We start from the raw sequence: 12833 nt of genomic DNA on the forward strand, positions 1-12833 counted from the left end.
AAGAAATAAACTGCAGATAGTGTGTTTTGCAAATAATAATGCTCAAACGTTTAAAGTAGGGATGCACCAATTCAGAAACCCCCCCCCCCCCAAATTTTAAATCTGTGTGCCTCCATGGAATTCATATTTTTATTAAAGGCAACATGAAGCCAGAGATTACTGTGGCTAAAAACAAATCAGGAACATGACACTGAACTGAATGATGAACTCTGAACAAACTAATGTTGAACTGTATTGGACATCTGACTATTTGTTATATTCAGACACAGTCTCACTGTTCAGACAAACATACACATTTAAAGAAAAGTCTGGGAGAGCGTCGTCATCTTCTATCACTAAACAGCTTGAAGATGTAGCAGGTCTGTTTCTGCCACTGAATATTGGACTGTGTGGACTTCAGCTTTACGGCCACTACAGTTTACCTCTCTCTCCTACCACTGACCGAGAGCCGATCTGTTCTCTATGACGGCAGGTCATCCTGGGTTTTGCCGACTTTTAAACTGTCACATTTGACTGATTTAAGGCCTCTTTACACTGTGACTTTTGGCCGTCTGAGACAAAAGCTGACGATGGAGACACACGTGGGGAAAATGTAACTTATAAGGAACAACGATGGCATAAGTACAAGTGTCAGTTAAACCTCAAACAGTAGAAAAGAATTTAGGAGACCTGATAAAATATGACCTTTAAGTACATCGAGATGTATTCACCAAGTCTGGATGAGGTGTAACAGTTGGTGTATTGAAAAAGAAAAACAGAAACAGACTTAAAAACTTTCAGTGTCGCTTCACTCGTCAGTCTGTCGCTGCTGAGGCCAAACATTTTGACTGTTGTTGGTGTTGCTTTCCCTTCCTTTTGTAAATAAATGCGATTCCTCAAAGACCATGTCCATGTCATTACTGTGTTGTACTGAGTTTATGTTTGTCATGAGAAGACAGTTTCTTACAGGCTCAGGGCAGCTCTCTGGGCGCGGCAACCTCCTCCCCTCCTGCAACACCTTCACCAATCGGATGATGGTCATCTGGCCATGAGTTCGACCAATCATACTGAGGAAGAGCTGTGTGGGTGAGGACAAGGAGAGGTTAGAGAGGAAAATAACATACAACCTTCCATAACGGCTCTATTTTTATTTATGTGTGAAACATGAGAATAAATTCCAGTGAAAATCAGCTTAAGACTGTGATGAGTATATGTAGCATTTTAATAAAGATCCGACACAAAGAAATCCAGTCTTTGCGGTCCAGATGGTTCCGTTTTAACTTTGACTTGACCTGTGCCTGCCCTTGTTGCTAACTGCCTTCCAGTAACAGTCACAGGTTAGTCAGGATGACAGTGGCCATTAAAAGCCTGATGTAGATCAAAGATCCTCACGATAACCTGAGCTGTTTGTATCGGCACGGTCTGGACATAGCTCCTGGTGGAGTCTCTCATATTCTGCTCTGGCCAAAGACCAACACGATCTGCCACATACAAATGACTGTCTTTGATTGTGTATTTGTGTGCCTGTGTAACGCCCTGATAAATTCACTCTTTTTTTTTTTTTCCTGCAAGACTGGTTCAGTATGTGTTGTGTGTATTTCTACTGTGAAATCATCATCCAGACATAAGGAGAGCACTGCACACTGACCGTCATCGGGCTCTTGGAGGAGTCACAGTAGGTGATGAGCTCGTACATCGTCACCCCGAAGGACCAAACATCTGAGGCAAGGTAGAACTTACACAGAGTCAGACACTCGGGAGCATACCTGAGAAACAAAGTGGAGCAGCATTAACTCATGTTCATTTTAACATAGTATGTTTTTGTATCAATGTGACCATGTTCTCACAGTTTTTTATGTTAATATCACATACAGCATATTATTACTTAAATATACAACTTAAATGTTTTTTTCCATAAAGAATAACACATCTTCAGATGCACTATGATCTGCAATACTGAGAGAAAAGACCACTACAACTAATTTCAGATGCCCTCGCTCACATTTCATTCTGCTAAGGGAAGCGGTTACATTTTTTGAAAAATAGATTTGTTTAAACCACCAATAACTGATGTGTTTGGCCACTTGCAGGCAGCTGGAAAAAATTGGCAAAGCAAAACTGACAACTGTTAATATCTAAATTAATATGGCAAACTTGTTTGCAAAAACTTATTCTCACATCCAGCAGCTACAAAGCAACTTTATCATTCATTTGGAGTCGTGTTTAAATGGACCAATAATTGGGATTGAAATAGCAGTGAGCAGGTGTATTCCTCTTCCTTTTGTGCAGATGATTGTTACCCTGCACCCACAAAGAACGTAGAGATGTGTAACACATCAAGAAACACAACTAATCAGATCATACAAGTGTCCTTCATGAAGACTGGATGGACTTTTTTCTAAAAGCTACAAAATACTTATGGGAAACCAGCAACATGAAAGATGATCCCAAAGACAACCAAAGGTCAGAGAACCAAGGCTACAGTTTTCTCTCAACATTCACTGTATACTTCAATTAACTTGAAATAGGATATCTTGGGAGTACACAGCTCAGATAATACAAACAAAGCGCCTGGTAATTTAACCACCTGCTTAAAACTGCTCCACTCCTTTCTTGGTCTCCCTCTGTTCGTTACCTAATTCGTGTCATTTCAATGCTGCCTAGTTCGTTATGCTCATTTCCTTTGCTGTACACTCACCTGACACCAGAGTCAGTTCAACATAGAAAAGACTTTTAATTCGTTCTTGAATGGATCATCATTTTTCCATATTTTACACAGCAATTCTCTCTTCAATTCATAAAGCATCTGTCTGCAGTTAATTCATTTTCATTTGGTGTCCCCTCCCTTTTTTACTCCCTCTTTCCTTTTGCATTCTGTCATTTAACAGAGAGATCTCAGCTAACATGGTCAAGTCTGAGAGATTCAAATTTACAGCTCTTCTAACTTCCCTCCCCTTGACTCACCAGAAAACAGGGCTGTCGTGGTCGTCCTTGACAGTGTAATATCCCTCGTTGTCCTTGATGCTCTTGGTGAGGCCAAAGTCTCCGATCTTCACCGTCGTCTCGTTCTCCACCAGCACATTTCTGGCAGCCAGGTCTCGGTGGATGTAATTTTTAGATCCCAAATATTCCATTCCCTGAACAAACAAACAAAAAAAAAACAAAAAAACAAAAAAAACAGGGTCACTATTCATGAGGGACTGAAATGTGTGATTCTGACTGAGTGACTGAAACATGCAGACAAACAAAGCTATGTCTGGTGGGAGAAAAGCAGCCAATGACTCGTGGATTCAAACCTGATGCAGCGTCTATAAATCAAAACACTCACTGCACCGCACGCCACGTTGGCTCGGTGTTTGTCTGACATTTCCCCCATTTCTCTATCCTGTCTGCTACAATACAAAACCTTTACATCAGTGCCACCCACTTATAATTCGGCTTGATTTTTAAATGAGCTGTTTGCCAGACACATTTATCAGATCACTAAGATTAAGTCATCTTTTATGAACAACCAACGACGCCATGAACTCACGACAACCATTTCAAGGTTCCTGGTTCAGCTTTATCTGTTCATACCTTCATCACATCATGTGACGATCACATGAGTATTGTTTAAAAATGCAGCTCACCACCCGTATCTACACAGGAAGTGTTAGAGCATTTAAACAACAGTTTGAGCACGGCTTATTATTGACACTAACTACACAGCAGTCAGGTGTTCGGTGTTTCAATTCAAGGCTGGTGGCTGGTGTGTCACTGTTAGACAGTTAAATGTTTGCAGCTCTGAAAACAAACTGTGTTACCTTGCATATCTGGAGAGAGTAGCTGAGCAGGGTGCTCAGGCTGGTCTTGCTTTTGTTCCTGGGCAGATACTCCTTCAAGCTGCCCAGTGGAAGATACTCCATGATCAGCTTAATGGCCTGACCACCTGTAAACATAGAGTCAGTCATGAGCAGAAATAAAGCTTACATAAATGGAGAGAGAGAGGGAGAGTGTGTATGTGTGTGTGTGCTCAATTTGTTCAGCAGGAACCAAAACTAGAGTAAAAACAAGTTCATGTTTGACTTGTTATACAAAAAGAACAAGGACTGATATTATTTCCAGCTTCCTTTACAGGAAATACAGTCAAAACTTCAGAAGCTAGGAATTCCTTTAAACAGCAGTACGAGTTGACCCTCTTGGTTTTTCAAAGATTGGCGACATGTGGTCTGGAAGTTTTAGTGCACTCACCCCTTTTTATGTAAATACTGCATATATGTGTGTGTACTGTACAGTACACACACTGCCCTCACACATACTTCTTCTAGCATGTCTAGACTACAGTTAATGGTATGACATCAGAGGCACAACTAAGGATATATGCATGCTTATTTTGGTCTGTCTATATAACTTCGGACAAACCCTGTCAAAATATGCTTCAGTCAGAGTGAAGAGTGTCTTCCTGTAAAGCATCAAACTAAGCTCCACATGAAGTGAAATCTATCCTTAAAAGCCAGATTTGCTGCTGTCTCAGTCTTAAAGCAACATTTGAAGTCTGTGTGACCAACAGAGGAGAGGTTTCAGAAGAAAACCAGTTCTTAGTGTCTGCACCCAAACTTTTTACTCAGCTTTCTGACTCTGAAATGTATTTGTCATGCTTTTTCGAAAGCTACAGCACCGAAGCCTAAAAGCAGCCAGCAACAGATGTGCTTGCATCACAAAGGTCATGGAACTGGTGTCCTGTACTGTATGACTCACAGGTGCAAATGTTTGGTTTAACACTGAAACATGTGATAACTGTAGTGCATGCACCTTTTACACACTAAAAGCACATCATGTCAAAACTATGTGAATAAAACATCTGAAAGAAAAATATATAACCTACACTACGTCTATGGAAAACTTCTTGATGTGATCTGAATTGTGTGGTGACATCTTAGTTGTGTTGATCAGGAAGACATGTCAGTGATGACAGCGCAGATCCAACAACACACGTGAGGGCTTCTATTGTTTCTTAGTGTTTGTGTCCATTTCTGTGTGTTCGTGCTCTCCATCTTACCTTCCTCTTGGCAAATGCCCTTGTATTTGACAATGTTTTCATGGTAGAGTGCCTTCAGGATGTCGATCTCGCTTGAGAGGTTGTTGCTCTGCTCCTCCCGGTTCTCGGGCTTCAGTGACTTCACTGCCACCAGCTCGCCAGTTCTATCTCCCCGAGGATCATAGCGACACAGCTCCACCTTTCCAAAGTGGCCCTGTACGAGGAACACGAGAAATTTAAGTTATTTGGACAATCATGAATTAGTTCGTCCACTGCATTGTCTTAAATCCCTGCAGCTCGTTTTAGGACATGAATCACCACAAGAATGCTAACAGTCCTGGTGGAATTCTTGAACAGTAGTCAGCTGAGGAGAACCATAAAATAAGAATCCATAACCACTTAAGTCCACAAAGTACAAATGCACTACAGGAAATTTAATTTCAGACTTACCAATGTATCTTAAGTAAATGGCTAAACTGTTTTATCAGTTTATTTATTTGATCATTCTTATAAATGCTAAGATCTGCTGTGCAGAGATCAACACAAACACAGCAGGAACAGTTTACCTCTCCCAGCTCTCTTATCTTCCTCAGAAATCTCTTTTCAAACACAGTCGGGTCCACCTCTGGTGTGGGTTGAGGTTGGATAGATGGGTCTGAGAAATGACAAAAGAAAACAAATACATAAACCTGCTGGGTCTTTTCTTCAGCATAAGCTCAGTTGCATCATAGGAAGTCTATTGTGGTTGACAGTGTCAAAGTTTCCACCAGAATTTGCAGTGGTTATGTAACTGTTCACTTGCTCTGGTTTCCACATAAATGGCTACTTTTGTTGTGACAATTCATCATTCAAGAAAAACTCATTCTGTATTATCATTATCAATGGTTATAAAAGTTTATTTAACCTTTTTGAAAGAAACTTGTAATCGGCAGATTTTAGTTAAGGTGATTTTGTACCTGTCCAGGGATTTTAATATAAGCAGGGGTTATAAGCTTTAACTGAGGTAAGACTGACTGCAGTATCCAATTCTGTCCAGCAGGGGGAAGAACAGAGCCTATTAAGTTGCCATGGGGCCCAGCTGAGGGGCAGATCAGAGATAATGCACCCAGTGAACTTCCTCATGAACATGAGTAAACAACCCTCTCTCTCTTTGCTCTGCTTATGAGCTGCTGCTGCTGCTGCTGCTGCTCGGTGAGATACAAAACATGCAAAACATTCAGCTCATATTCCAACTGAAAACAACTGCCTTGAATTTTTGAACCTGCACATGCTGTTACCTGTTCTGCAGCCTACATTAGAGCACTGTTCAATTGTATCTTAATGGCTTCACTTTGTGAATGCTGTTGGGGCAGAAAAGCTTGACACAGCTGCAATAAAACTGCCAGAACCTGCAGAAACTGTTGCCTGGGGTTTTACCTTATGTGTGCATCAACCCTGATAAACACAATTATGTGCTGTATATATACTATATACATATATAAAACACATACTTGTTTCCACTAGCATGTCAATGTCTCTGACAATAGCCCTGAAGAAAGGTCTCTTCTTGGGGTCGTAGCTCATGCAGTCGGTCATCAGTTCAGCCAGCTCTCTGCAGTCTGGGGTGGCCAGTTGACATTCTGTTTCATAAAACCGCTCCTTCTGCTCAGCACAAAGACAAAGGAATGTGATCATTGATGTGTGTTTGTGGACAAGTGATGAAAAAAGAGACATAGAAGATTAACATGAATGTTTAGGACAGCTATCAAATTTGAAACCCAAAGAGGGCATTAGTTTAGATGTATCTATTATTATATACAGTCATGAGAAGTGCTTGTGTGTGTGGCCCATACCTCTGTGAGTTTCTTCTCTTTGAGGGGGACTTCTCCATCATAGCAGATCTCCCACAGGGTGGTACCAAAGCCCCACTTGTCAGCCGCAATACTCAGGGCAGTCAAGCTCTTCACACACTCCGGGGCGATCCATGGGATACGATGTACACACTCTGGAGAGGCCAGCAAAGTCAACTTCAGCATCAGTGAAACAATATAGCACAGATTTGTTACAGTCCTGTGGCATCTACATAAAAACAATATGTTGGCTTTGTGAACTGTAGGAGATGCATCAGCTGAAGTGAATCAGGGTAAAATATGCTTTAAGGTTCTGAATTGTAATGTTTGACAGCACCAATGTGAAGATGAGCGATGATACCCTCAAAGACAAATCTTGCCCCTTAAGATGTGATAATGGGAACATTTCCTCCAGTGTTACCATGTGTGTAATACAATTTCAACCCTTTTAACAAGCAAAGAAAACAAGTACTTCTGACACACAAATGGCGATTTGTGTTTTCTGATACCCGTTCCTCATGCATTGTTACATTTTATTTTCCTAAGATTGTTTTTTGTACATATACATACAAAGTGTCCATGCTAAACGTTTAAAGAGCTGTTTGTTGGCATCTCAGGAGCATTGGCATCAGTTGACTGAGAGTATCACTGACTGGAAGAAAGGTTAATCTCCATGGTTGGCTTTTTGGCTCCATATTATCAGATGAGAGATGCGCATTAGCAAGTGGATGCAGCACAGACTGGAACACAGCATGACTGACTGGAGGGAAACAGGACAGGAGTAAAGAGGGGGAGAAGAAAGCTAAGGGGCTGAATGGAGACAGAAATGGGAGTGGGTAAAGAGATAATTGGGTGTAAGGAGAAAAAAGGAGGACAAAAAGAAAGAAAGTGATGAAGAGATGAATAGATTTGAGGGTTTGAGTAAAGCAATCAGAAACTGCTGGGAAGAAAGGAAGAGTGCTCCCAGTGGGTTTCTGAGCACTTTATCCACTGCGAGTTCAATCAAATCTATGTATGAGGCCATCGATGTGTAACTGGAAGACCAGTTGATCGACAAAGTGATGAAGACAGAAGAAGAGTTCTGGGAACAGAGAGCCAGAGAGGAGTATTCCCAAGAGTGTGCAGCAATGGACATTTGCACGGAAACATTTCCAGTCCATCCTGTGGTTTGCCGATGCATCTGTACAACCATACTGTTATATCACACAACTTCTGGCTCTGATACACAAACAGAAACATGAAGCGGCCATTTGAGGGGAACTGTGCAATCTGAGAAATGTCCTTGTTGTGTTGTCTTTCCTGAACTTAGATCTAGTTTTTACAAACCAAATTACAGTCTAGGAGAAAATGTGCCCAGTGCAATGTTATTGATTTTGTGACAAATATCATTCCTATCACAATCTTCTCGATCGGAAATGTTCTTTCCTTTTCAATAGTTTTTTTCTGCATTGTGTGGTTCACCACACCCATCTTTGAGCTTGGCCTTCATTTTGATGTCAACTAAACAACCATAAAGTTTTGTGTATCTCATACGATTGCAACACTGCCACTGTGACATTTGTCCACAGACAGACAAACACCTGCTGAAGTTCTCAAAACAGCCTCCAGGACACATTTTACCATGATGACACACACACACACATAAACACACAGCCCACACACACACACACACACACACACACACACACACACACACACACACACACACACACACACACACACACACACACACACACACACACACACACACACACACACACACACACACAGCCCCACTGTTGTGGCTGGTAAAAATCCAAAAGCTCCAACATGCATATTATGAGTCCATATAGGTAAAAGCCTTGGGAGAAGAGCATGAGCATTTTGAAATTACTTTGATGTGGCCAGTCATCAGAGTCATGAGATCAAGTCTTTAGCTCAACCAACATCAGGGAGTTTTCCATAGTGTGTGTGCACGTGTCATGGCCAAAATAGCATCACATGTTTAATGTAGATGAAAATTTATTTTAATTGACCTTACAGCCAATTTTAAATCTTAAGAATTTCTCTGAAGTAACTAACAAGTCAACTGTCCAAATGATTTCAGTTCATCTTTATCACATATACTGCATGTGCTCTCATGTCGGTTTTACTTTCATTTACAGCTGATTCGTTAAGAAAGTGGAAGCTACTGGGAAATTTTCCATGGACAGCTATTTTTCAAACATTTAGGTTTCACTTTTACTAACAGAGAGGCAGAGTGTGTATGTGTGTGTGTGTGTGTGTGTCTGTATTTTGTGCTCACCCTCTCTGGTTAGTACTGTGATTGGTATTCCTGGGTCGCTGAGCTTGATGAAGGGTCCTCCTTCATCGGTGTCCAGGCCATCTCTGGCCAGCAGGATGTTCTTAGCACACACAAAGCCATGGACCAGCTTTTTGTCCTCCTACAAACACACACAGACAAACACACACAATAAAACTAATGTATTAGTGCATAATCAAGACATATTTTCAGATTTTGTTGAGGAAACATAACATTTTGCAAGTGATGCAATGGCTGCAAACAACACTTATTGGTTTACATTCCTATTATTTGTGTGTGTGTATTTGTGCGTTTCTCTCTTACCAAGTAGCTGAGAGCTGAGGCCAGCTGCTTGGCCACCTGGAACTTCCATGGTGTGCTGAGCCGACTCTGCTGTCTCCTCATAAACAAGTCCAGTGGTCCAAGTTGGACAAACTCCTCCACCATGATATCTTGTGACACAAAGTGTCCAAAAAAAAAAAGTTAACACACAGAACCACGTTCACATATACTCATGCGGCTACACTCTTTTTGTAATATGCACTTACTCTCCAGGTGGCGAACACACACTCCATACAGCAGCACTATGTGTTTGTGGGACACTTGTCGCATCATGCTGGCTGTTTCGAAAAAGGCCTGTCAGCAGAAAGACAAAGATGACTTCATACATGACACATAACAGAAACGGTTAAATTAACGGTTTAATGGTTAAAGAAGAAGCTTGTTGCTAACGTCAGCTTTAAATATGTTTGCTTGGAGCGTACAGAGCAGATGTTGTCAAGATCAGATGTGTAAGAATAAACAGTATCTGTGAGTGTGTCTCACCAAGGAGATGTCCCTGTGCCCAGAACCCAGCACCTTCAGGACCACCTTGACTTCCTGGAAGGATGAGTAACCTGCATCCTCTTCCTCCTCACTCTTCACCCTCAGCGTGCCTGAGTAAATGTTGGTTCTTGTGCCCAGGCCAAGGTGCTCCTCCTGGTTCACACAGCAGGCAGCCAAGAAAAAGCCAAGAGTATTACATGAAATATCTACATCCAGAACTACACAAAACTATGGCTACCATAAGAGCAGGGCGTCTGCAGCCAAATTAAAAAACTTTTTACAAATTCCACAGTTGAACACAGTTATGAGGATTTTGCAACTATTGTTAAACACATTTTCTGTAAAGAGGAAGTTGTAGTTAAAATGTGTTTATTCCTTGTAAGCAATATCAGTTGGTGCATACTTACTGGAAATGATAAGTAATTATGGGCAGACAGAAATAAGTTAAGCTCTGTGAGGCAGATGTGCAAACTGTCTAATAGAACAGTAAATCTTCCTCTGTGACGCTTAGAATGTTTAGTTTTTGTTGAAACTGAGTAAAAGAGAAGTTCTTTCACCTGTATGGTCATTTTGTAAACTGCACTTATTGGTGTTGTTGAACTGTATTGTGTATCCAATAATATCACTGAGGGCAGGCTAACAAACAGAAACACCTCCCCATACAACACAATACAGTTCAACAGCACCACAAACAACATCCTCCTAATGATCATACAGGTGAATCCACACCTCTTTAACACAGTTTCAATAAAAACGGAACATTATAATCTTGACATGTATAGTCATGCTGTAACGTCGCTATAAGAACTGCATTACTGTCGTAACATGGAGACAGACATGAAGTTGAGAAGGTGTACCTGTTCAATCTCCTCCTTGAGAATGCGATGGAAGCTGAGCTGACTCTCCTGCATGGGTGTCTGAGGCACCGGTGCTCTGTCTTTAGTGACCACCAGCAGGTTAGAAACCTCTGCAGCACAAACACAAACACACACGTTTTTAAAAATAGCTCCATACAGCGTTTTTTTTATACAAAGCTGGGCATGCTGCAGAGTGTGTATTTACATAACTTCTGACCAGTTTTAAAAGTAGGTCGTGCTTTAGATGCTTCTCTGTTCAATCGACCTGCAGAGACTTGATGACTGTGTGCAGTAATCTCACACAGAGAATGTCACAACTGCTTGCATTGTTGTCAAGGTTATGTTGTCGGAAGTTTCGATTGATTTGGAAAGTCTGCACTGCATTCACACAACAACAATAAACTGACAACAATACAAGCAGAAATGATGTTCTCGGTAAACTTGGGTTGAAGCTGCAAATGTATAGACATCCATATATGCACTGGCGTTCAGCAAAGCAAAACTGTGTTAACATGTGGTAAAGCAAGCACTCAACAATTACGTCAATGTGGCAATGATGTGAACAGCTATTCAGGTTAGGTTACCATACTGATTGAGTTTATTTTTTGTATATACAGAGCAATGTGTGGGAGGACAAACTTAAAATGGGACTGTGCCTTTTACCATACTATACGTGCATGTGGGTCTGTGCGTGTGTGTCTGTGGGTGTCTAATGTTGTGACAAAACCAGCGCTCTGTGGTTTCTGGGGGGGGAGTATCTGCTCTCTATCAGCTTCACCCTACATTCACCATCTACGAGTGTTAAAGAGAACTGTTCCGTGACATGAAATCTGTGTTTTCATGCAAAAGCTAAACACAACATGCAACCACACCTACCATCCAATATTACATATTACACTGCACCCACTCCTTAACCATTTGACCTAATCTAGGCCCGATGTTCATTTAGTATGAATTTAAGACTGGCTGACATGGTCTTATTCAAAGCTTGCTTGTGTTAAAAAACTAAAGACTACAAACACACTACCACAAAGAGACACTACCAACACGTGTCCAAACACCAGACCACTCTCAAACCTTGCAGTACATCCTTCATCCATCTGCAATTATATACTTATCTGCATTATTTTCAAGAGTTCAAAACCATGCCCAGTGTCAAAATAACACTAAGTAAAAGCAAACTATCTCATTCTGTAGGCATACCATGTATTATTTGTTATTGTGGATGTTGCATAACATCATAAATATTTCAACAGAGACAATAACACAGCACCATTATCTTCCTCTGAAGCAGATATAACCAAAACCCTACACCAAAACAGCTGTGCATATAATAATCAACACCACACAACCAAAAAAACAAACACAAACAGCTCAACACATCCATGCATGCGTGCATACATGGCTCCACCTTTCCCTAAGTGAAGTAAACACAAGAGTGCTAGTTTGGCTCCGGAAACCCACATTTACAACTCTCTTCCTCCCTGACACCATTTCACACAGACACACAGACATACACACATTGTTCCTGCCAGCACTGCCTCTCATACCCTCAGCTAGTGAGACACAAACACACAAGCATACACTGAAAAGTCACTTCCACACAATGTTTTGTGTGGAGGCAAAGCTTTGTTTCACTGACCTCTATGGGTTAAAAGGTTCAAGTATGTTGCACTTCTGACCCCACCCAATATCACAGTTAGGTGTGGTCTGTTGTGTTTGTTACCACACCCAGCTGTGATGAGGCTCTGCACAGAGGAGTGCATAGTGAAGTGTTGTACTGCACAAGACAGAGGATGCAGAGACTACTAGAAGCCAAGTAAAATTTCAGCCTGCTGTTGCATTTATCACTGTCATGACAGCTTTCATATTGACACTTTCACTATTTATTAATGACTTGCTGTAAACCAATAAAATTACTTGGAAGTTAATTTGTTAGTCGCACAAACCCTTGCATTTCTAAATCTTTTTTTTTTTACTACATACTGACGTTATCTCTTGGCTCTTGTTAGCTAACATGAGTCTCTCACTCACAGAAGTAATAA

At 41.1% G+C, this 12833-nt stretch overlaps 1 protein-coding gene across 1 annotated transcript in view; it reads right to left on the minus strand.

Moving 5' to 3' along the window:
* jak1 (Janus kinase 1) overlaps nucleotides 1–12833 on the minus strand; it is a 37443-nt gene that overhangs the window by 2453 nt on the left and 22157 nt on the right. The window contains exons 12-24 of the mRNA XM_071486172.1: nucleotides 10789–10898; nucleotides 9932–10084; nucleotides 9655–9742; nucleotides 9431–9558; nucleotides 9110–9248; nucleotides 6829–6980; nucleotides 6487–6637; nucleotides 5563–5651; nucleotides 5018–5210; nucleotides 3783–3907; nucleotides 2944–3116; nucleotides 1628–1745; nucleotides 947–1057 (exon numbers count right to left, since the gene is read on the minus strand). Coding sequence (XP_071342273.1) covers nucleotides 947–1057; nucleotides 1628–1745; nucleotides 2944–3116; nucleotides 3783–3907; nucleotides 5018–5210; nucleotides 5563–5651; nucleotides 6487–6637; nucleotides 6829–6980; nucleotides 9110–9248; nucleotides 9431–9558; nucleotides 9655–9742; nucleotides 9932–10084; nucleotides 10789–10898 — 1730 coding nt within the window. The remainder of the gene's footprint in view (nucleotides 1–946; nucleotides 1058–1627; nucleotides 1746–2943; nucleotides 3117–3782; nucleotides 3908–5017; nucleotides 5211–5562; nucleotides 5652–6486; nucleotides 6638–6828; nucleotides 6981–9109; nucleotides 9249–9430; nucleotides 9559–9654; nucleotides 9743–9931; nucleotides 10085–10788; nucleotides 10899–12833) is intronic.

The sequence above is a fragment of the Trachinotus anak genome, unplaced genomic scaffold (genome assembly GCF_046630095.1).
Source record: "Trachinotus anak isolate AG129_WGS33_773 ecotype Australia unplaced genomic scaffold, CSIRO_AGI_Tana_v1 ptg000010l, whole genome shotgun sequence".
In the NCBI taxonomy this organism is placed as follows: Eukaryota; Metazoa; Chordata; class Actinopteri; order Carangiformes; family Carangidae; genus Trachinotus; species Trachinotus anak.